We start from the raw sequence: 26,331 nt of genomic DNA on the forward strand, positions 1-26,331 counted from the left end.
AAATCAGAATCACTTAGCATGGGACTTAATTGTAGGAAAATATCAATTACCATTTGTAATTGGCGCTACCCATGGGAAAAATACTCAAAATCATGGTTATTTCACATAAAAATAAGTACTTCCAACTCAGTGGAACTGAAACCTGAAGTGTTTCTTTTAAATCAAAGTACTTAGTACTTGCTGTTTTTTTTAGTGTGCCCCGCCACCTGGCTTTCTGTAGCAGCTATTTATAGAAGTTAACGGATCTCCAGAGCAGGGTTTTGGAAGCCTCGATTAAGGCGAAGTTAGTCACAGACTTGGGCTTGTGTGCCAAGGGCAGCGGATTCGAATTCAGATTCGGATTGAGAGTCCAAGTCATTTTCGGTTTTGCATGACAGCTCGTAATTTACTTTTTGGTCCGCCCTTTTGGCTGACAATTAAGGCAAGACAAAATTGCCATTGGCTTAGTCATGTTTTGTTTTTGACCGCATTTTGGCGCACACATTGGCTGGGAAATCAACATAATAATCATTTATGGCCATAGCTCAGTTGATGTTTCTTTTGTTTGTCTATGCTAATGAAAGACGGCTATAAAGAAAGTTGTACAAACTGGATGAAATGAAAAAACAAGAGGGAGGCAAGATCAGAGGTCCGAAAGATCTTTTGTGTATACAATTTAGATTGTAGTCAAGCAAGATTCAGAATCAGCCAAACGGGACAGATCGATTTCGCAAAACACTATTCCTTCTCATTATTTCGCCGATGAAATAAAACAGCGATAAATCTAACAGGCGAGATTCTAAAGTGATCTATGGGGTTTTCAGCACTGAATGGCCTTCGAGTTACTGATTAGATTGAAGATCATTGGGGAATGCCCCAGAGAATCTGAAAACAGCCACTTTCTTATATACAATACACATATAATAATATACATATGTATAAGCTAACTTCGTGGAAACGTCTTAATAGACTTGCATCATTAACTTTCGATTAATCAATACTAAAATGGCTTCTGGGCATCTATTTAAATGGCCAATTAAGCTCTTCTCTTTTTTCCTAAAAAGAAAATAGTTGGAGTGCTGAAAATTAAATGAGTCTCAGCAGCAAGAAGCTACCGAATTCGTTCCACTTGTTTGGGTTCAATTATAAACCACTTGACTTGGGAAGGCCATAATTTTGACCAATTCAGCGCACAGTTTCCTAATGATCTTGTGATCCACTTTCCGCCAGCTATCATTTTCCACTTTTCGTCTATTACTCAATCCCAATCTCAAGCTCATTGGAGCGCCCAAGCGAAGCCAGTTCATTTGGCATGTCAAATGGCGAATGCCAAACTCGTCGGGTCGCTGGAAAGTGAGAGTGAGTTCCGAGTTCCAGGCCCCCAGAGCTCTGAGCTTTAGCTCCCCCAGTTAAGTTGGGAAAATGACGAGAGAAGAAGCCAAACGACAGGTGGAGACCCGGTTCCAGGGCATGACATTAGCACAGATGCCTAGTTGCCTCTCCCTCGCCATAATCATGATCACCATCACCATCGTCATCTTAATCTTTTGCCTTTTGACTTTGTGACTTCTTCGCACGATTTCTAAATTTCTGGGTATTTCGCTTTTGTTTTTGGGGTTTCTACTTCTAGCAATATTAAATTAAATTTTCCACATTCTTCGGCACTTCAAGTGGATTTCTTTCATTTAAGGCGAATCATATCAGATTCTGTGTTCTCACATTCTTGCACGATCGGTTCGCAGCGGTGACATTTGGCATTATACGGTATATAATGTCTGTATTTCTACACCATTATTGCCGATTTGTGTTTTTGGCTTCTTATTTCGGACCAATGACCGGGACGTAATACACATACAAATTCACGGGGCAGCAAACAGCAGCAACCAAAACAACAATAACAACAGCAGCCGAAGCAACAACAAGAACAACAACAACAAGAGCAACAGCTGCACAGGAAAACCACAAACCGGAATTCTTCAAGTGATCTTTGCGTTCAGCTCGAGAAAAAAAGAGCAAAATCCAAGTCTCCGTTTCTGCGTCTCGTTCTCTCGAAGTTCGTGGGTGTTTCAGCTCATTTTCATCGCTTAATGCGAGCGCTTAAAGAATTCACTTTCACTTTTAATTCACTTTATTCCAAGAATTTGCGAGCAGTTCAAAGAAAATTAACACGATACGTTAATTGCCGATCTCTTTCAACATAATTACACACGAGCGGAAAACCCGAGCATGGGAAAATTGTGCGGTTTTGTTTACTTTGCTTGCTTTTATTCAGAACAGCAACGAGTGCTATTTATGTAAGCATTATTGTTGGAAATAGCTCAAAGGCATATGCACTATGATGCACAAGGCATTGTAATGGTCCGGTTTGTGGCTTTTATTATTAATTCACTGGCGGTTGCCATATGCAAATATGCTAAACAAGAAACCGTTAAGTACACACACGAGGGCGAATTGGAAGTCACGACAAGCGAGCCGAAGAAATGGCCAAACAAACACGAAGTGGGAGTTTTGATTTCTGTTATTCCTGTGCTGGTTTGTGATATTCAAATCCAGGTGCACTTTTCGCAATCGAGCGCGCATGCGTCACACACGTTCTCTCGCTACGCCGCCTGCCGGACGAATGACGAATTGCCCGAAGACGAAGATCGGCATCGGCATCCGAAGCACTGGAGCATTACTCATTCGCATTTCCCACTGAGCGATCGGCTGAGAGAGCAGAACAGCGACAGAGACTGAGACAGATATACATAGATAGGGGAGACCTCTGAGCACGTTTTGTTTGATTGTGGGCGAGAGCCCGAGAGATTGGGGCATATATGTGTGTGTGTACAAGTGTCGGGGAGAGCGAAAATACTCACACATACAGGTAAGAGCTGAACAAAATCAAGTGCTGTGCACTGAGGAAAAAAGTGCACTCACCTTAGAGTATAAAATTTAGATTGGTAATTTGGTGTTAGAACGTTGAAAAATAAGTATTTTTCAGTCCATTTATACCAAAATATTAAACTGAGAAAATATATTTCTCCTATATGAAATATGTAAATATTATACTGTTAATAGCTACACACATTAAAATATTTTGAATTAGTGTGTTTTCAAACTATTTGAATTTTCTCACAGTGTGGCTATAGAGCGCCAAACCGGCGAACTGGTTTGATCCTAAGTGACAAGCCAATTCGCTACGCGAAACAAAAGCGATTCGAACGTTATCATCTGGAAAACGTAACCATTCAGAAATGGAACAATGAACGTGCAGAAATAATTATAGATCCCGAGGTCCAGTGACCTCAGAGCCATTAAACTGTTGCCTAATCAGGTCTGCATTTATATAATATATATTATTCGGTTTGCTAATCGGCGCAGAGTTTCAAAATAAATTGGACATCCCTCGAGATATACTAGTTTTATCAGTAGGGTATTATATGAGAAGTACTTCCTGCTTTCCTATCGCGAATGCGTTTTGCAGGGCATTCGCATAGTGCGCAAGGCCGAAACCTTGCAGATCTCGTAAACATCTGCTGTTTGGCTTGGCGATCATATGCAGTTTTCCTCTCCGATTTTCTCTCAACCTGAAGTATCATATGTGCGGCACTATACCCATATGATATATAGACAGATGCCGTGACATCTGCTCATCGGTTTCGAGTAGCGGACATTGGTGCTTCAGGTTAAGGAAGCGAAAATCCCAGACGATGATGTTGCAAGATTGAGGAAGCATCCTCTTCCACCAATTCATCTTGCCACTTGCGAATGCATAATTCGACTGTTGATTATCATCATTATTGTTACTTTTGTGCGGGGCGCAATCTCCAGTCGTCTGCGCGCAATTAAAATGCAAATGCTAGTACGTTAATTAAGTCGGCGACCAAATTAACACGAAAGGTACACACAGAACTGATGCGAAACCGAACCCACTTCGAGCAAATATTTAAAGCAACAATTAGCCACGAAGCTGAAGTCAAAAGGCCCACAGCACACACCCTGAAATGAAAAAAACGAGCCCAAGAAAAACGCAGTAAAACGTGCAAAAAACTATTAAACAAAATGCTAAGCGAAAACTGAAAGGAAAACCCGCTTCTTGGCCATTGTTCGCTGGAGTCGACAGTCAGTTGCTGACATTTCGCTGCAAGGCGAGACTCTGAACTTCTCTTCTTCTGCCGGCGTGGGTGTGACACAATCCCCTCGAAACCCCCCATAACTCGCAAAACTGAGTTCAAATCCCAGCCCACAACTGAGGCATTCCACACATCTGGCCAAGAGCCGCACGTGCAACTAACCAAACCCAAGGAGTAGGTGCTTATCTACGCCAACTAGTTGCACGATCTTGGCGGGGCAAGGTGGGCACATATGTATGTTTAGGTATTTGCAAGGATACAGAAAATAGTTGGCCAAGTGCAACTGTTGAAAAGTATTAATTAGGTATTTGCAAGGATACAGAAAATATTCGGCTAAAAGCAAGTGTTGAAAAGTATCTGTCAAGTAATGCAGTTTATTAAGCAAAAGCAGTTTATAAAATCAAATGATTTCTTAAATTGAATTAAATAGTTTGTGGTATTAAGCAGAGATATATCTCGATTATACATATATCACTTTGGCATTGAAGAGCCTTATAATAATTTGCATATGCAGACACACATTCTACATGCATTTTACACCTGTTTGCTTGCAGTTCCAAACAAATTTGTTAGCATACTTTTTGGCTGCAAATAGGATATGAGGTTTTAACTTGAATGCACTGCTTAACTTAAAAATATATTTTATACAAATTATTAAAATCCCTAATAAAATATATTTATACTGAAAAATTGACCTAAATATACTTAAGTGGATGTATGCATAACCCTGCTTTTTCTAAAATTTCCTCTATCATTCCCAACCAAATGAAAGATAGATCACAAGTGCTTGAACTCTGAACTCACCTTCCATGACATAAACAATGCTTCCGACATCTCCCTCCTTGATGATTAGATTCTTGGCTGGATATTTCACCGGATACATGCAGTCGACGATCTCGCGGATCTGCGTCAGATCCAGGTTCTTCATGAAATCATTATCCAATATGGCAGCCTTGATAAGTTCACGGGAGCTGCAAAACGATATATAAATGCAATTAGTTGGGAATATTGAATATGGCAAGCGACTGCCAATGAAATGAGCAAAGGCAAGAGTCCAATTAATTTTCCGACTGACACATATAAATCGTTTTATCTGGTTGGCCAGTTTGGCTTACAAGCCGCGCAACAAGTTGTGCCACCAAAAATTTTGCGGCATTTTAACTCAATTTTTGGTTTTGTTTTCTTTTTTTTGGAGCCCAATGTCGATGGATGTTGGCATGCGCGCAATCGAGCGATATGAAATTAATACAAATTTGAAAATTGTATGCTTCGGCCTGGGGAGTGGGAAGTGGGGGGTAGATTGGTTATGGGTTATTTGGGGGAGTGGGGAACCATGCCATGCTTTGCCATGTCGGCAATGCCTGTAAATGTCAAATGACTTTATCTGTCAGCGAACTTGACAACTCGCCCGAGCCGGAGAAACGAAACAGTAATGGGAATAGAAGCTGTGGATCGGATAAAATTGGTAGCCAATGCTGATACCCGGGTGATTAATTAAAGCCAGCTAGAGCTAGAGCACTGCCAGTGTGGCCAGCATTTTGTGTGAATTAAAATACTAAAAATACTAGGAAGGTCTAGGAAAGGAACTATGCTGAAAGGGACTAATGTTAGTTAAATTGATTCAAATGGCTTAATTATTTATTCTAGCTGAATAAACTGCTATTTTTTTATGTTTCAATATATCTTTTCATATCTACATCGATGAATTGGGCCCACCAATATCTGATCAATAATCAAGTTAATCACGAAGGCGTTGACCAGTCTGTCGTCGATGGGATTGGGGGCCAATTTGTAAGCCTCGTTTTTGGCGGCAATCTGAGTTAGAGTTGGGAGCAACCACCAGCTACCTGATTGCCCCGAAATGTGGTGATGAGTTGGCTTGGTTCGGTGCAATGGTTGGGGGGACATTTTGGCCAAAACCGACAGCTACACCCAGACTGCGACACCTGTGGCGCCCGTTTGGCGGGTATGCATGTATCTTTGCGGTATTTTCGGGTACGCCACATAGCACTCACAATTAAAATTTAATAAAAAATAATAAAATGCGAAAAAAAAGAAAACCGTTTCATGTCTAATCGATACCCTAGTCACGACCGGTGAGTCTGGGAAGCGACAATCTGTAATAACATGGATAGTTTTTTGGCTGGCTAAGGTATTATATTTCAGCGCCCCACAAATCGAAACTAGTTTTAATAATGGAGTTGAAACTAAAGAAGAAGGAGGCGCTCACACTCAGAGAAATTGAGAAACAAAACATACATATAAAAATATCCTTGTGATAGGATAACCATAAAGGCAAAGAACCCCTAGAAAGTGTCTCATATGGAATATTTGGAAGTGCTTACTAATAATTAGTTGTAAATCTTATTTTTAAATTTATATATTTTTTCGAGTGTAGACGAGTCGCCTGAGGCGGTGGGTCGCTCTATGGTGTTGGCCCCGTGGGGTTTTGCCAGCGGAGCACTTTTTATATGCCTAAATTAACATTTTCTGTGGCTGCAGCACCACCACCACGCACATGCGTAGCACAATGGCGGTGGTGCAAGTGGTGCCAGTGGTGCGAGTGGTGCGAGTGGTGCCAGTGGTGCCACTGCGTGTACGAGCCAAAACAATTAATAGCTTCAATTAGACCTACGGGCCGGATCGCTCGAGCGTTCCAGTTGTCGGAAGCTATAACCATTCATATGGCTATATTCGTGCGTAAATTGAATTTGAAATTCGAAATGTGTGCCAAGGCATGGAATGAAATTGGCTGCACCTTAAGAAACACACAGCAGCAGCAGCAGCAGCCTGTCCCAGAGAGATCTCCTTCAGATGCGGGTGCGTTCAGCGTTCAGCGTTCAGTTGGCGGCTGGCAAAACTCACGAGACGGCCAAAACGAATTGAAAGTGCAAATACTTAGCCGCTAAGAGCAGTTGACAATAAAAGCCAAGTGGCGTCTCGGCGGGGGAATTGAAAATGGAAATTGCGCATAGAAGCCAGCGCCAATGGAAGCGACAACCAACTGCAAAGTGAGCTACTTTGGGTGGGGCTTGATTTTTGGCTCAATCTATATCTATACAAGTATATACATATATATCCATGTGTGAGACGTTTAACTATCTGTGAGATGGCAATCAATGCTTGTACGGCAAGGAGGTGGAGACTTATCGGGATTGGGTTGTGAAAAGATAATCTGCACGCCAATTTGATGTTGTTGTGCAAATTAAATAATAGTTAGTAGCTAACAGCCGTTATAAGTGCATAATAACTGATTTCACATGGTTTTTTCCTAGTCTAAAAATGTGAGTGCTTTATTATGGTATTTTCTATTGATTTATTACTTGCAAAAAGCTTCTAAAACTACAATTATTTAGTTAAATTAGTGGACAAGCAAAGACAATGTAGCTTATTTTATCTGTACTTCTATGGTAATTTAGTGTTCCCTCAATCTGGCATTTGCTCTAATTAGCATTATAATTGCCTGACCCACAAACTGTTTGTTTGCCATCTTGACCGTGGACACATGTATGTGCAACATGTAGCAAGTTCTAACAGTAATACCCCCTGCCAGGCACGCCACTGCCCCCATGAGGCCACCCCCCTGGAAACTGCACTGCGAAGTCAATTTCGCACAATTTTCTGGCATTATTTATTAGATGGCCACGTTGAAAGCCAACAAGCGACAGTTGCGTGGTGTAAATGGCCACAAAAGTACTAAGACCAGCCTCACTCTCAATCCCGATCCCACAGATATACGCAGATATATATATATATATATACATATATAAAGTGGAGTTGGAGGCCTACGGCGCTTTTGATTTATGCCATGCAAGTGTCAAAAAATGTCCTGTTGCACACACAAGCGTCGCCGTCGGCACAGATTTTGGCCAGAGATAAAATGGACCTCAATTGGCCGGCTCCGAAATGCAAAGTCTATGCATCCCCCCTCCCTCTTCATCACTCGGTTTTGGCCATTCAAATGTTTGAATGCAATTGGATTTCGCGAATTTGCCGGCGATTTTTTGTGATTGTGTCAACAGCTTGGGGTCATAAAAATGGCCGATTTAAACAAATTTGCCGCATTACTTAGCGTCCGATTCAGATGATCGAAACCAGCTCCGTGTAAAAACCGAAGATAAATATAAGAAATAAATGTATATTGCATATTATTTTGGCATTCAGGCCTTTAAGATTACAGCCATATTAATGAGGAATTATTTTATCATTTTAATATATTTTCTAATGTTACTGTTCTATGGAATAACCCTGAACTCCATATAATTAATTGTTTGTTTATAAAACAATAAAATCACAAAAGTAGAAAGGGTTATTTTTGGAAACCGCCAAAGTTTTCCCATTCTTTATAAGAACCCATTTAAAATAGGAAATAGACATTTGTTTGTTTACGCCAAACGCAATGATAATATAAATATATTTATTTTATCTTGGAAAATATTTTAAAAGCAATTTTGACGCATACAAAATGAATCTGACTGATACCACACAAAACCCTATGAAATTAAGTTATAGCCCATAAAATTTAGTCAGAAATGTGGATCAACAATTTTCAGACAGCGCGTGTCGCCATTTAAATGAATTGTGATCGCACATGGCCCAGTGTATTATTGAAAGGCGTTCAGGAAACAACATCGCCACATAGCCAAAGAATAAATATTTATGTTTTCTTATGTTTTTGCAGCAGACAAAGTGGGGAAAGCTGGCCAAGAGCAACGACTTCCAGTGGGCAGCAAATGTGTGAAAAGTGTGCGAAGCCGACAGAATCTGCCCACGCATTTTCACAGATTTAATTTTATACTCGCTTAATTATATGGGTCTATAGAGGTATATAGGTAAGGTAAGTATTTCGGAGTGACTGCAACGAATTTTGGCATTATCGAAAAATACACAACAGAAAAAAGTGTGTTAAAAAATCCGCCATAGAATGAAACGAATGTGACGCAACGCAGCGTGAGTTGGCTGCCAACTGCCAATTGGCAGCCTCTTTGTGGGCTGCAAATCATATATGTGGCTTATATTTTCATACGGACTTTTATATCCGAGTACTGACACTGCCCAAGGCCACCAGGCTGATAGGCAAGGGGCTGGTGGGTGGTGCTTGTTGCAACCGCGCCTGTCACCCCAACTCAATTTTAATAGACGCATTTTGTGGCAGGCGACACAGGCAAGCGACGACAGGCGACAGGGCGCTGCTCCCAATATAATATGATTAAGATCGGCGCAATGACGCCGATTTCGATTCCGATTCCGATCGTTATCGTTCCGGCTATATAGCAGGCTATATAGCAGCTTGTCTAAACTTTGCACATCCGTATTCGGATCGCCATAATGCAGGGCCAATTAGGTTCAACTGATTTCACTGTGCCATAGAGAGGGAGCCAAAGTGTTATGTTTGCTTCAAGCCAAAACAGTCTAACTCATATCTTGGAGTAAAGCAAACTGGTTTACTCTAGCCTTTGATCAGAGTACAATATAATACGATAAAAGGCAGAAGAGTTCTACGCATACTAGGTGCAAGTACACTCATAGTATCACTGATCACGCGCCCTGCGGCTGAGCATCGTAATGTAACAAATATAAATAAATGTACAATGTGAATATGAATAATATGATGGGCTACATGGAGCCTTCAGTGGTTAAAGTATCTTATATCTATCAAACAACATGTGGCCCACTCACCGCTCATCCTTGTCGTATTTGGGAAAGCTGACGTGCTCGAGGAGCAGCGAGGACTCGCTCTGCGGTTCCGCGGAGATACCCAGCGCCCTCTGCCTCTGGAAGTTCTGTCCCGACTTGCGGGTGGCACCGGTGGCGGTGCTGGGTCCACTGCCGCCACTTCCGCCGGCTCCGGAACCCGAGGCGCCGCCCGTGCCCGCACAGCCCGCCGCACTGCTGCGACTGAAGGGGAAGACACTCTGGAATTTGTCCAGGTGCGACTTGAGCTCGGCTATTTCGTTGTCCTTGAACTGCAGGGCACGTTGCATTTCCTGTATCTTGAGCTCCTTGGCCTGAATGATCTGGATGAAGCGCTCCTCCTGCGGCGAGGCGGCCACATAGTTGCTCACTATGAAGTTGGGATCCACCAGGCCCACCGGCGAGGGCGTGGCCGAGCCACCCGAACCGCTGGGCGTGCAGCCCGAGATCCGCAGACTCTGCATCTGCTGCTGCAGGTTCAGCGTGGTGGGCGGCTGCAGTTGCGTGGGCGAATGGCAAGTGGCACCGGGTATCGCCACCGGTTGACTCGATCCCGGACTCGGCTGGTGATACAGCACCGGACTGCCTTGGCTGGTATAGAGGCCCTGGGTCTGCGCCTGCAGTTGCTGCAATTGCTGATAGCGCTGCTGCAGCTGCAGCTCCTGTTGGTGGAGTAGGCTGCGGGGATCCTGGTTCAGTTGCTGGGCGCCCGAGGGCGGTGTGCCATAGATCAGCGTGTGGGTCAGCACTTCCGAGTGGGTGGGCGGTGCTGGTATCAGTCGCAGACCCGACGCCGTATGCTCCAGTCCTATGAGACCACCAGCCGCCGGCAAGGTCACAATGCCACCCACCAGATTATTGTGATTATTGTTGTTGTTGTTATTGTTGCTGCTGCTGGTGGTGGCTCCACTCGGATGGGTGTTTGTGTTATTATTATTATTATTGTTGACGATGCTCACCAGACCCAAGTCGGTTGGGAACTGATAGTTGGCGTTCGGCTCCTGCTGCATACTGGCTGCTTTTCGTAACGCCTCCGTAGTATTCGAATCGTTTCGCCTCGTGTTCAGATTGCGATCTTCGGCACTGCTGTGCCGGCGATAGCGTTGCTGTATCTCTATCGATGATGGCGTGGCAGCGGGGGGCGGCTGCGGAGGGGGTATCTGTATCTGTGTTTGTATCTGTGTTTGTATCTGCCGCTGCTGCTCTACGGGTTCTATGTGCTCTACAATGTCCGGTGGCTTGGCCTCGCTCCTGGTATCTGTAAATGTATCTGTATCTGTATCTCTGTCCCGCTCCCAGTGCCGATCGATTATCGCCGGCTGCAGCTTCTGGTAGTCGGCATAGAACAGATTACTAACTGCCTGCTGTGGTGGTTGTTGTGGTGGTGGTGATGATGATGGTGCTACTGGGACATCCGCTGGACGTGGTGGTGCATCTACAGTGGTGCTGCCGTGTGGTGCATTGGAGTTTTGGGCTGGCCGCTTGGTTGCGAAGCACAGCCGATCAAAGCAGAAACGCATCCAGGCGGCTTTCCTGATCAACAGCCGCCACGGAAAACTCAATCAGCCAGGCGTTGGCAGCCCTGCAAAGTAATAAACCAAAAAGTGCATAAATAACAAACGAATAAAACGAATAATAAATACAAGCAGATAGTAGAGTATAGCCCGCAATAAACAAACAGAAATATTATCTATTTTCCATTGAAAGTGTTTTGCGTGCGGCTTTTATAATTTTATATATTCAAGTAATATTGTAAACATGATTCACTTGGAGACAGAGTGCCAATCAGGCTGTTATGAAATCTAATCGCTGGCTAATCAGTCGAAGTGAACTGATTTACGATCGATGGTTTAACACGATTGTTAAATTAACAATGCTTTTACACTTAAACCCAAGTTTTATTACAATAAATCATATAAGCAAGGCACTCAAACTCAATGTGTTTTTATTCCCAGTGTACACATGCGTGCCCACATTCCCATGGAATGGATGGCAACAATTATCACAATATTCAACAAAATTCGGTTATCATTTCCCCTGGATACACAACTTGTTGGACAACTTGACAATGTCTTCGCCGTTTTTTTTGTTTTTTTTTGTTTTTTTCGGGCGCCGACACGCCTTAAGCCCTTCAAGATAAGACAGCCGACAAATTGTCGACGCTTTGTGAAAGAATTTCAAATGCCAAATGCGAAGCTGGCACATTTTTTATTATTTACATATTTGCGTTGCCTTTGCTATTGTTTTCGGACACGTTTAGACAATAATTCAAGTGGCATGAGCGGGCTAAAAATAATCCATCTAAACTTAAACATGGCCTGGCCAACTTATAAACAAAGCACACTGAAACCCTATAAACAAGTGTGGCTGGTTTCGGTTTCCACTTCATGTGCGAATTTCAATCGAAACATAGAAAAAGCAACCCAAAATTTGCGAGTGGGACGATCACCTGGGTACAGAGTGGGTTAACTGAAGATCTGGAGAGCTACCAAAATTATTCTGCGGCTAAACTTGGCCAAAAGTAAAACGAAAAGCTGCCGAACAAGATCAACCTGACACGTTAAGAGAACGTTTTTTTATATGGAACAGTGGATGTAAGCTTGGCTTTTTATTATTAATGCAAAGTTAATCAAGAAAAGCTTAAATACATTTATATACCATAGAGATAAACATAAATGCCGGTCATGCAGCACTTATTTATGATGCTGTTGAAAATAATGTCGCCAAAAACTAACATCTTCCAAATAATAAATAAATTTAATCTTATAAAGTATACAAATTTATTTTCTGAGCTTAAGCATGGCAAGACAAATTGGCCACATATAAAAATTAAGTTATTTTGACACAGATATACACAAATTTTATGGCCATAAAAACGATGATCGCTTAAGCAGCATGCTATAAAAAAGCCTTCGCAAAAAACACAAAGATCCGTTTGGAAACCCGTTCAAGTCCAGATAGTTCGGCGATCATTTGTTCAAGTAGCTCGATTCACCTCGATGCTGGGCTCATCCAAGTGGGTGATGAGAATTCGCCAGACTCTTGACTTCGATTACAGCGAAAACGATCGCTTTAGACGGCCATTAGCATGTTAATGATCGCACCGCCGATTAATGTGCGATTCGTATGCCGTGCTATTTATACGCCGACACTCCATAAACAATGCGAAACGACATTGAGGTGGGGGTGGTGGGTGGTGTATATTGTTTTGGATGTTTCGGAACTCCAGGCGGACGCCCTCAAAGTGCGGGCAATTATAGATCAGTAATTACCCGCAAATTTGCTAAATGCAATTCCACACATCTACACGACACCAAAATAGCGTAGCACTGAAAATACTGACACAACAAATTGAGACAATTGAGGAAGGAATTGTGTTGTGTGCGCTGTCTGTGGGTATTTTTTGTTATTTATAGAACACAATTGACGGGCCACTCAAAATCATCATCATCGTAGTTCCCCGCATATTTGGTGGCTCTGCTCCATGGGTTTTCAATGAATTCGCTGCTCGTGATCGGAGGCAGCTTTTGGGCCACTTAAGCGCAATTACGATTGCAATTTGTTTCCATCTCGGGCGCATAAATAAGCAAGAGACAGACGACAGACGACAGACGAGAGACGTGGCGTATACGTAATATTTTAAACGATTTTATGCTTTTATTGTCATTCAAGAGATTCCCGCTTTTGGTGGCAACACTGGCGAACAGGTTCTTGTTTAATTTTAATTAGTATTATGAAAACATTTATTAAACGGCACCCCGAAAACTCGAAATCTTTCAAATGTCAACTCGCTTTTGGGTGGAGGGTATTAACATCGTTTGATCGCGAGTTCATTCATGCCTCTGATAACAGGCCAAAGTCGAGTCAAGCACACGATTGCAGAGAATATATACACTTATATATATATACTCGTATGTATAAATATATTGCTTATGAATAATGAGTAATTGTAGGGAGGTCTTAGCATCGTATCGTTGACCATTTAGGGAAGTTCTGCGCTTCGGCGTGACTGGCCATGCAAATTGCGAGTTGCGAGCAACTCACGATGGCAGATAGCGCAATTAGTGTGTCATTATGATCGCAGATAAGGATACAGGTTGTGAGCAGTCTACAATTAAAGCTGTTGGCCAGCCAATTTACATAGATCGGGATCTACTGATATCGCGAGCAGGAGAAGAGATTGATATCTGCGAGATATTTAGCTGCTGCTAAGGTGTTGAGTCAAATGAGCTCCATTTATCTTGTTGAGAAATTAAACATTTGACAAAAATTATTTATTAAAATCAAGATAGCAATGGAATCCTGGAGTTTGGAATACCGTACCATTTTGAAAACCATCCTTAACTGAAAGCCAGTTAAATCAGACAGCTGGCATCCTTGAGTTTTGCGATCCATCAAAGTCAATTGCAATGATCAACATTTTCCTGAACGTTCAGTTCAGCTTGGCCCCATGGCAAATTGTGGCTAATCAAAAGTGACATTTGCGATCATCAGGAGATCCCAAACAAATATTCCGAATGTCCCGGCTGTCAATCAGCGAAAGAGACGGCAACAGGGCGAGGCGAGAGAGACAGGCATAGAAGTGGGCATGAGTGACAGGCGGAGACAGCATGTTAAACACCGGTAGCAAGAAAATAACAAAATAGCAAAATAACAACATAACAAATAGCAACATCAACTTAATGGGCATGCCAAAAATGCGCCACATTCGAATCGTTTAAACATTTAAACATAATTAAGCGGTTAGTCAGCCAATGACGATCTTTCCCTCGAATTGAGACATCAATTGAGAGTTATGTCCGCCGTATTTGGAAACGCCATCTTCTGAATACATACATACTTACATATATGTTTGCTTCGAGACTGCTATAATTATAGGTTTCAATTACTGGCGAGTGCCAGGCGCTTCCTCAAAACGGCGAAACAAACAAACACACAAGAAGCCGCTCCAAATTGAAACAAGAATTCTCCGGATTTCTACTAGAAATGATTCTCGCCCGGAATTCATTCCATTTCAATCCATTCGATTCGATTCCATTTACGCCGTTAGCGTGCAATTATTCAAGTTATTTTCAATTTCAATTTCAGTTTTCGAATTTCGCTGCTTGGCTGCTTCGTTTGTGCAACACAAACAATCAATAAAAGTGTAATAAAAATTCAACTTGAAACGCGAGTCTAAGTCGTAAATTTCAGAAGAAGTCTGTTTTTTTTTTAGACTGACCTGAACCCCTGCAAACAAATATAATCAAAGCAAGTGATTTAAGTCCCCTCAAAATCGAGCCAATGTCGAGGATCGTATATATATATACTATATGTATATATGTGTGTATGGAGTGTAATTTGCGGCTAGTTTTCAGTTTTCTGCCGATTTGTTTATCGTTTATTTTCGGCTTACAAATGTTCATTAGTCCCGGCGACACGTCCGTTGATCGATCGCCATGCCGAAGGCAATTGATCGCCTGATAACACTCGAAAGACTCGAAAGACATTCAGATACGGCCAGACTAGTGACTCGATTTAGGCGGCTAGTGGGCATTAAGCGAGCGCTCTAACTACGGATACGGATACCACATTTCGTATCTCGTATGGCGAAAATTGGTATGAAACGCACGTTCAATCAATTAAAGCCTTCTCGCACAGCTGGATTGCAACTCCACCTGATTGACAAAATTCGCAATCGCAATCGGTTCCATTTTGGAGGTGAGTCACCGAAGGTTGCGGAAGGGATTATTTGGCATTTGTTTCGAGCGGCAAAAAAGGTTCGCTGAAGGTACTTTAAGTAATTTTAGGCCCACAGTTGTCAACAACAAACCCCAGATGGGCACTTAAATAAATATAAATAGCTATAATATATTCGGTGCTGTCGAATAATTAATTGAGTCCATGGCAATCAGACCCCAGTTTTCATTTTCCATGTGCAGAAAGTATTCTGTCACGTTTGAAACCCTTGTAAAATAGTTTGTTTACATATGGTACTGATAATTTCAGTTTCATTCCAGCATAAAGACAATTATAAGACCATAAAAGTTCTTAACAAGGAAAAAATCCAACTCCAAAGACCGGCGGCCTGTGATCAAACAAGTTCTAATCAAACCGTTTTTGCTTATGAGCCACTCAAATTACTCGAGACTTTTGCCAGTCATGTGGTAATCCAATGAAAAATGGATAAATAATTATATGATATGGCGATGATATGGTGTGAAGAAAACCTAAGTTAATAAATCCAAGTGGCTCTGTTTTTAAATGACCAACAATACCTTTTTTCAGGATCATTGAAGATAGCTACTTTTTCTTCCCAGCTAAGTAAAACTAAGTTGCTAAACTCGTAAGAATGCTACTGTATGACTATTTCCATGGATCCAACATCTTTATTTAGACGCCGCAGTCCGTTCGTTAATATAGAGTTGTTAAGGCATTCCTAATGATCCTAACGATGATCAAACCAGCTAATCAACCGTCACACTTTTTTGTACATAGCTCCCAGTTTCCGCGGAGGAAAGCCACTTGACGACCATGGATACAGTTCTGGATTCTGGACCCCACAACAAGTTCGGATCTGCTCTACCAGAAGTTCTGCCAGTTGTGCACAGCGAGAAAATATCACCCACTTGGGCAGCACTGTATTTTCTTTAATTACGTTCCAGGTTTCACGTTTTCAAGATCAAAGTAGTGACTTTTAGTAATGGATCATCATAAAGCGACACTAATTTCTTTGCGTGCTTTTTTATGGATTTAGTGCCTGGTGGTCAGTTGCAGACTTGAAGAGCGTTGTGCCTGTCACATGACTGTCTTCAGGAGCCACTCTTCACGAAGAACTTCTTTTTCCTTTTTCCGCTGGCATTAATTAATACATCGATCCACACATAAACACACACACGCACACACACCGTCTCTTGGTAAGGAAAATTGCCCGCCTGGGAGCGATGCGAAAAAAACAAAAAAGTATCGTAAAAGGAAATTGGCTGTTTTTACCTTTGAGAGGCTGGCAAAATTCTCGTAAACAATTTGCACTTTTAATGAGCCAAAAGCCAAGTGTAACACACGCACCAGCACACACTCGATAGCCGTTAAGATTCCGATACGCTGTTTAATTAGTTGAAGCCGCTGCTTCTCAAGCGCTTTGTTGCTTTTTTTCTTTGTTTTGTTGATTCGATTACTTATTTTGTAATTTGTATTTAGTAAATCACCGAAATAAACGAAATGTACGCTTGCGTGCCTGCGACATCCGTTGTTGACCGACTGAGCGACGCTCGAGAACTGTTTGGTGTGCGCCTGTTGGGTTCATTGCGAGTGTTGGGAAGCACATACGATCGTAAGATCGTAGGATCGTAAGATCGTAAGCCTATCGATAGCATAGTTGACTGGCTGTTATCGAAGTGAACCCAAAGCAAAGCAAGCCGAACACCAGAAGCGTTTGCTTGTCGTTCCATTCCATTCGCTTGTGGTTGTCGCTTAAATTAAACTCATATAAACTGGCAATTTGGCTTAAACCAGTTGGGTGCACGCACACTATGTGCCAGCCATATGTATATAATTCATATCAATATGTCCACGCCTCGCCTGTGATTCGTGCGTTGGCCTGCCGATCGTTCAAATAAAATAATAGTAGCGCTTTACGCACACACACACACATGCTGAGTTGGAAAAATTGCATTGGCAGTTATCTAATTGCTGGCTGGCATGCTAGAATGAAAAGCGGTGCGCTGCGAAAAGTAGCAAATAACACCATCTAGTATCGAAAGTATGTACTTCCAGCATGGCGCACGCACCGTGGGATCGGCACTGGTGTTACCGTAGATACCCTACTTGCATATTCATGAGGCGCCCTCGGCAGTTGGGCAGCTTAGCTTCGTGGGTAATTTAAAGGATATGCGGTTGACATCATAATTACAGTTTGATATAAATAACATCAAAATGCTGCTTCATGTTCAATTTTTTCAACCGAAAACTGAATTTTTGGGTAATATCACGTATACGCCAGTTGCGCGCAGGCAAAAGTGTGCTATTAAAGAGAAGCTAAATCACTTACTTTAAACACTTGTGTCTCTAAACTCTCGTCTTAGCACACTTTTTGCATATCCTGAGTCACGCTTAATTTGCATGATCCTACAAAATATTACGCATACGCCGTGTTGACAGCCGCAGGCAATTTATCGTAAACTATGCTCCAACTCACGAGATGATTTAGTGCGGATCACTTCATAAATCATATCCTGTAGCTCATGCGGAATTTCGACACGGCCAAATTGTTTGCCGCTTATTCTCTTTTTATGTCATAATTACAAAAGCCAGTTGGTGGCTACTTGGGCGAAATTGCTGGCGGAAAACGTTTAGGGGAACTGATTTATTTATTACAAACAGCATTTTACCGGGGGCATGTAAACAAAACCGAACTGGCGAACTGGCGAACTGGAATTATTATCAACTCAACGCAGGCGGAATAGAAGCGGAAAAATGTCGAGGAGGAAATTGAGTCGAGCATGCAACCATCATTTCATGTGGGACGTGATTTAAGCAGAAATCAAAACATTATTAAATTGTTTACATGCAAATTCGATTGGAAGTCGTTGCAAAAGTGCCGTGGAAGATTTCCAAACACTGAACAAAAACTAAGGTACTTTTAATAATGCAAATTAATATTCCATTTATATATTACTAAATAATATAGCAGGGTATTTATGTGCAAAATGTTTTCAGTTATCTTACATAAAATCAATAATTTTTTTGTGTGGATATACAGAGGAACTATCATTTATTGCCATGCCTGGTTAATTGAGCTGATTGGCACACAGTGGCGCACTGAAAGGGGTTTTTAACTTATAAAGCTGGGATACAGTGATCCATTAGTCATAATTTTGTTTACTTTGCACATGAAGAAAACAAAATGAGTCATTTTGTTTATTTTGTCTTTATATATATACTTATAACCCCTTTACTTAGTTGCTCCACCCCTGAGAATCCATTCAGTGGCTGCATTTACTTTTATTAGATTGTTCCGATACAAGCTGTTGTTGTCACTGGAATTTGTTTGTATTTGGCGACATTGACGCTATTGATAAGGCGTCATGAGAGTCGCCAGTGAGCGTAGGTAATAATTATATATAAATATTGTATTTAATTGGTGCAATCGGATGGGAAAGGTTATTTGGGCGGCAACAGAGCAGCAACAACTGACTAGTGACAACACCCGCCCAGTTTTGCTTTATGTCGATTCTTTATGCAATTTTGGGTTGGGCCGTGTTTAAAATATGTTATTGACTTGGTAGATTCTCTATTTAAACAAATTTGTCAATTATAGGTATATACATATAGGTACCTTTATTAAAAGAAAAACATATTATCCATCGTGTTAAAAAGAATTTTTTTTGGAAAATACTAAATACCACTTTTCTAAAACATATAAAAATAAAAAGGTTCCAATACTTTATATTTGAATGTTGTGAAACCGTTATATTTCTGAAATGGCAGCTTTTATTCTTAGGCAGCGATAAAAAGCTTACCGACTCGCAAGCTCAAAACTCGAGAGCTTTTTCAGTTAGTGGTGACAGCGACATAAAATATATCGATAAGAAAAATTTGGTTAAATATCTTAAAAATCGAAAAAAACTTTAAAAAATAAATTGTTATTAGTGCGATATTAGTATTATTAGACTAACAAAAGCTGAAATTAATTTCAGCTTTAAAAATGGCAAAGCTCTTTAAATAGATAAAATCTTTTATGTTTAAGAGCTCAAACTAAGAGTTTTCGGTGATCTTAAGAGAATGTGTTTCTCTTAAAGTCTCCAATCGGAATGTTCTACATCCATTCTGTTCCTCCAAAACAGCTGAGCGCCGAAACCTCTTTTTAAATAAACAAGTTTCATTGATGAAAAATCAAATTGGTGCTAAGTTTTTTTGCAAACCGATTGGCGTAGCGTTTTTCTTTGTCGTTTTTACTGTTGAAAATTGGCCAACTTGACATAAATTTGATATGCAGCTTACACAAGTTTTGTCTTCTTGAAATTCTACCTAACAAATTCTTTTAGCGGGTAAAATGGCAATTTGCTATGGCAGTGGGATAAAGAATGCGAAAATTCGCGTGGAATGAATCCCAAAAATCGCCATTTTTCCACAAACTGTTTATTTTTCGTGCCATAAATGATATTGCCAAATGATTTCTGGGATAAACAAATGAGGAAAAGATTCGCTTTACTACTGCTATCTATACAGATTTTTGATTTATGGAATTGCAGATACAATGATCATAAAATAAAATGGAGAAGCGCAATAAAGGTGCCATGTAATTTCTTTTCAGTTCAACTATTCTACTTTGTATACCCTCTTTTTCACAACTTATCGTTTGAAGTTCAGATAAGAAGGAATTACCTTTCAAGACAAGGCTCCAATTTCAAACTGCGACTTGGTTTCTGGAAGAAAATCGATTTAAGGCAAATGGCTTTGCAAATTTATGACTTCGCTTCAAGCGACTTGTTGTGCAACTTGTATTTGTGAATTCGCTCCGATAAGAGAACCCTTTTCTTATAATTACCCAATATATACTTGTACGTTCGAAATCTGCGCAGTTGTAAAACAGAGTCTATACACCTTCACACCTAAAATCGATCGAATACAAATCGCAAAATACAAACAACACCACACAGTTTTTTAATGGCACGGTGTCAGCAATTTTTCACTGTTGCCTGGTTGGTTTGTTTGTTAAACTTTATGACAAAATGCTAAAAATAAACTAGCAAACAAAGCGAAAATTGAGCGGCAGTAACTGAAACAACAACTGAGCTTTGTTTCCTGCGATTCGCTATGAATGTTCGCAGTAAATGCGAATAAAGAATGAGTTTTCAAAGAAACTGGCGACAAAGATACCCGAAGTATCCTTGGAGTGTCCTTGAGAAATAGTTCGGAGGGTATTTACTTCAGATAGCACTATAGAAATTATCTTATTTGCAAGTATATTATTTAGTTATATTCATTAAAGTTAACTGAACTGTATATTGTTTTACTAACTTCTACTAAATTATCTTATCTTTACGATCACTTTCGGCTTAAAGGTGCAGACAAGGGCTTAAAGATTCAAACCCTGAGCCCTAGTTGTTTATTCCAGGCACGGGCCAGAAAGAGACAGCACTGGAGCGGCCGAAAGAGATGGCTATATAGACAAAAGGGCGCCTTGGCGAAAAAAAAAACATTATTCAAAGGCCGAACGATTGTGCAATCGCAAAATTCGTAGGCGGCATAAATCCATAAATAAACAATAAGTATGAATAAATAACCTGCTTGTTCGACAAACAGCGGACGGTAATTGCATATTAAAATGGGAATGGGGCTTACATGTTGGACGACAAGTGAAGAAATCCCAGTGGCGATGTAAATGTTAATGTTCCAGTCCCACAGAATCGCTCTCTTTTCTCTTCTGGTTGTTCTTGCTGTTGTTGTTGTTGCGATCAGCCGGCTTTTGCGAAGAAAGTTTCTCGACTTCCACTTGTTGCTGCGATCGGACCTCCCGCTCGCACACTCTTCAGTTTCCTCGTTAATTCACAGGAAGTACGGAATTAAGGCCGAAAATATATTTATAAATAAAATGCAGGCGGCACACGAAACTTCGCCATCAATTTAGACACGGCCTGCACTTTTGTTTTCTCGAGTCTTTTCACTTGCGTTGCGTTTCTATGAAATTGGGCATTCAAATTTAAATGCTATTAGCCGCAGAACACGAACACGAGAGAGAGAGGAGGGAAAGAGAGAAAGATCTCTCACTCGTCGCTGTTATTGTTATCACCTGAGTCGAGTACAGTGGGAGCCCCACTTGCAGGTCCAAGCAACACTGAGCTTTTACCAGTTTAATTTTTAATAAGTTTCACTGATATTGATTTAATACATCTAAAACTAAAGTTGGATAAAGAGCACATATTTGTGGCTGATAACGATAACATAGCCAAGCTCCACTGTACGCTGTTCTCTCTTTTTGCGCGGATTTTATCGCTCACTCTTTTTGTTTTCAGTTCGCAGTTCGCATAGTTTGCCTTGTTGTTGTTTCTGCCAGCGTAGCGTAGTTAACTTGAGCGGCAGCAACAACAACATCAGCCATACTTGTTGCTAAAAATAGAAGCGGCGGCGAGACAGAAACAGAAAACAGCGCGGCAGAATAAAATATGAAAAGGCGCACAAATTGGAAAAAATTGTTCACGACGAGCAACAAAAACAAGCAGAAAGTAACAAAAGGGAGGAGGAGTAGTTACAACAACTACAACAGAGCTTCTGCTAAAATCTGTTAAATATCAGTGAAGAGAAAGGCGAAGAAGAAGATCGGCGAAGGGAGGAAATGCGACGCAAAACTGCAGTCAAAGAATTAGTTGGAATGATAGACTGGAAAGTGTTTCCAGTTTAGCAGGGAAAATTCGTCATGCCGAGCGAACAAGTGATTTTCCATGCATTTAATTACGGGCTGCATTTGAATTATTAATTTTCCACTTCGAAATCACTAACTAAAAGAGAGCCGCTTTCTCTATTTCTATCACTCTCTCTTCTCTTAATGCACCAAAACTGCATTCACAATTCACGTTTTCCCAATATTCAGTCGACTTTAACCGCTGCCTTTGCTTTAATTGCTTTTAAAGGCAAATAGTTGCACATATGGAAAACGCCAGTTGTTGTTTTATTTTAGAATTCAGAATTGAGCACAAATACTAGATCGTACGACTAGCGAAAGCAGCAACAACTAACCAAGTGGCACGCACACACAAGCACACGTAGTTGAACAACAGCCGAACTAAATCGCGATGTGGATTATTGTGATAAACGCCAATGCCATATATATATATATTTTTGTTTTAATAAGAACTGGTGCCAAAACTCGCAGAAAAACCACGCGTTGCAATGATTCTAACAAAAATGCCGCAATAAGTCAATTCCAAGCACGATCGCGACGAACGACGTCCGCACACCTCAAGAAATTCCAACAGACTGAAACTGAAACAAACAACGTACTCGCTACTCGCCACTCGCCCAAACATACAAAAAAATATTTTCAAAAGAGAACAAAAAATAACCATGAAGAGAACATTTTAAGGTAGTCTCTTTTTACTCCAATATTTTTATTATTAGTGCTCTTCTCTTAAAGTCGATTTGAACAGCTGATTTACATAAATAATAATAAGATCGCAAAATAAGCAAATTAAGAAAAAGCTTGATTTACTTTGTTGTTAAAATAATTTAACTTTATTATATTAAGCACCTGTTTTAAAGTTTAAATCAGTGTGTATCTCATTAAAATAGTAAATAACTTCTAATTTTCGCAGCTTGTTCTCTCAATAAAGCTGTAGTAAACAGATTTTAATAATCGTGTCGAATGAAATCATCATTTAAGTTGGTCAAGATCGGTCTTGATTTAAGCTAGTATTATAAATTGCCAATGCAGGATTAACTTTTGCGCCATGATTAATTCCACTTTTCTTGTTTACTTTTTGAACTAATGGCACACAACGCCTTTCCATTTATGACAAAGCGTGTTTGTTTGTGGAACTAATACAGCGCCACTTGCCAGTTTTGTGAAGTTTACACTACTTTTTATGTTACATTTGACATTACATGTAAATAGTTATATGTATTTCAATATTTATACCAATATCTTTAGCCATTTTCTGCTCATATGTAGGGGAGGAGCCTGCGAAGAGCGAATTTCCCAAAAGGGGAATTCCAAACAGGGAAATTTTACGATGGTTTTCATAACCGTTACTCGTGTTGTATAAGGGTATACTAGAGTCGTTAAAAAACAGAATTGATGATTTTTCAAAAAATTTATAGTACACATTGTGGATATGTTTTTAAATATGTTCAAAAATCAATAGATTTTATTAAAACAACAATAATAAAACAAAAAAAATACATATTTTTATAACTATTTAGTAATAATGGTCATTTATGTAGGATTTCGCAAGGATTCCAAGGATCTTTGGTTGGGAATTTCCCTCAAGAAGGCGTTTCAAACTTAAGACCACCCACCCCCAGTATTGTGCCAACCCTCCCCTACCCACCCATTCCCACCCCTCTGCCGCTGCCGCAGTCGACGTCGCTGGGCGAGGGAAAGAGATAGCAACTAGGAGAAAGGACAAAAGGAGAAACGGGCAATGGAACAGTGGGTGGGGGAGTAGAGGAAAAGTGAGGCGGCAGCAAAAGTTGATTAGATGGATTTCGTTTGGTTTTTGTGTTTTTAATCACACACCAATTTCATTTATTAAATCTTCGCATCAGCATTTCATTTCTCGCATTCCCTCTCTCTCTCATTCCCTCTTGCTGTCTCTCTCACTTGTGCAGTGCTTTTCTTGTTTGGCTTTGCGACGGCATTTGTGTTTTTTTGTTTGCTGGTTTGGCCCTCTCTTTTTCTCACACTCCTCTTTGTTTGTTTGTTTGTTGTTGTTTTCCCGTTCACTCATTGTCACGAGCAATTTCACTCGTCCACCCCCTCCACCCCCAACCACTCCCCCTCTCTCTGCTCCTCCGTTGGGCCAGGCGAAACTTTTTGCAAAATGAAATTGTTTTCGTATTAACAATTTCATTAAAATTAAATTACTTTTATTATGCCGAGAGAATCAGACGAACGAAAGGAGAAAAAAGCCAGCCGCGTTCCCCTCTCCCCCTCATCGTTTCAGCCATTTTGGCCACCCCCCTTCACACCCCCTTACAATAAACCAAAAGCTTGGCGTCTGTTTTCTTCAGCTGTCAAACAAATTAATTGCGCTTTTAATTAATTTCGCTGGCTTTACGAATGGGTAACTGGAATCTAAAGATCTTATTATATACAAAAAATACATAGATATTTTATAAGTAAATGCAAAGCTAAATTGTTCAGTTAAGAAAAGGAACAAAATGGTTTCGCTGTCGAAAAACACTTATTTCGTGCAATAAAATAAGAGCCGCATAACGCCCGTCGTAAATAAGAAATTCGCCACTTATGTGCAGTCGTAACATAAATAAAATATCATAAATGCGATGCCCCATTTCCAAATAAATAACATTTCATATCCTTTTGGGCCGCCGCTCCTTTCACCGTAATTCTGTTTAGCCATTTATTTTATTTAGGCATTTCATAGAACGATTACCATGCCACACCGCCTTTTGCTCAACTCATATTCCCAAATTGTTGCCGAAGACATTTGTTGGTCCAAATGGCTGGAATGTTGGAGGCTTTCTTGCCTCTTTTAGCCAAATGATGCGTAGGCCATAAAACCGAAAGGCCAACGATGGAGTCTTGGCCATTTGCTTAGGCGGTGGGCGTGGCTGCAGCCCGGCCAATAATAAATATACACTGGCAAATTTGTTCTAAGTATTTCTCATAATTACTATTTTTCCTGTATTCTTGAACACATATTTAAAACATTTTTCAAATACAAATAATTTTAGCAATTATTAAAATGTTTTGAAAATTTGCAATATTATTATAACCACTTTAGATATAAAATGCATTATTTCCTCGTGTGCCTCAAACGATTTTTGATGGCGCCAATAAATTCTCGAGGCTCCTTTCATGCCTACGAATGCGAGTTGAAATGTCGCATCATAAATAAACGGGTATCGTTTTCAGGAGTCAGGTGATGAAGGAGTCGGGATGCTGGAGAAAAAGTGGTAAGGGATGGTTTTTGGGCATGAGAAACCGCAATGCAATTTGGTCCAAAAGAAGTTAATAACATTTCGACAAGCGGAAAGGGCACTTCCGTTGATTTTTCATTCAGACTGGAGCCTATAAGGTGAAAAGCGTAGGCTAAATGAAAAAAGGATTTCAAGACATTTCCACAAATGTTATAATAACATATTAACCAAACTTCAAGTTTCTTCTTATATTGCCGCTTCATATTCCACAGCATCTCGCTGAAGTTTGAAGGAGGGGGCTATTAATCGCCCCAAAACCCCCCAGCGACGCCCCTGCCGCCTGCCATCTCGCTCCCCCATTTCGCGCTGTCCCTTTCGGGCGGCTATTCATTTTCGGAGGCTGCGCCATTTTGGCTTGGAAAATTTATAAACGTAATTGAGATGCCTTCGCCGCAGCACATTTACCCCACCCCCTACCCCCTGCTGTACCCACCCCCTGCCACTCGCCACATTTCTTGCCACCCAACTGGCCGCACGTAAAATGCATTAACTGCTGCTGCTGGCCTCGTCCTGGTCCCGGATCAGGATGCGGATGCGGATGCGGATCCGGTTACAGTTACGGGTTTTCACTCCTGGCAAAAGTCCGAGGCACTCGCAATTTGGTTTTCGAAAAATAAGCAATTTGTAAATTGAAAACGGTCGTTCCAGGGGCCACCAAGTGGGGGTGGGGAGGGGCGCAACTGCAGTTACAGGCGGCCATTTACTACGTGGGCGTTGGCCGGGAGGGGCGTGGCAGGCTAGAACTGACTTCGCGGAAGCTGGAAATTAATTATTTGCCATTAGGGCTAAGTAGATGATATAAAAAGTGGCAGCAAAGCGTGCTCCAAACAAGGGAAGAGGGTGTGGGGGGGTTGGAAAAGCGCCGAGTGGAGCGGGGAAAATGGCTGGAAAAGTGGAGAGATGG

The 26,331-nt window shown here is 41.0% G+C and overlaps 1 protein-coding gene across 2 annotated transcripts in view; it reads right to left on the reverse strand.

Annotated features, from left to right (window-relative positions):
- Positions 1 to 22,731, reverse strand: part of LOC122626511 (cGMP-dependent protein kinase, isozyme 2 forms cD5/T2) — a 30,393-nt gene extending 7,662 nt beyond the window's left edge. The window contains exons 1-4 of one of the 2 annotated variants that reach the window (XM_043806800.1): positions 22,506 to 22,731; positions 21,114 to 21,449; positions 9,774 to 11,370; positions 4,899 to 5,065 (exon numbers count right to left, since the gene is read on the reverse strand). In XM_043806800.1, the coding sequence (XP_043662735.1) occupies positions 4,899 to 5,065; positions 9,774 to 11,308 (1,702 nt within the window). In that variant the 5' untranslated portion in view covers positions 11,309 to 11,370; positions 21,114 to 21,449; positions 22,506 to 22,731. Of the gene's footprint in view, positions 1 to 1,946; positions 2,590 to 4,898; positions 5,066 to 9,773; positions 11,371 to 21,113; positions 21,450 to 22,505 lie in introns of those variants that run through there. The other variant, XM_043806801.1, reaches the window with a different exon arrangement.
- Positions 22,732 to 26,331: the final 3,600 nt, after the last annotated feature.

Source organism: Drosophila teissieri, chromosome 2L (assembly GCF_016746235.2).
Source record: "Drosophila teissieri strain GT53w chromosome 2L, Prin_Dtei_1.1, whole genome shotgun sequence".
NCBI lineage: Eukaryota > Metazoa > Arthropoda > Insecta > Diptera > Drosophilidae > Drosophila > Drosophila teissieri.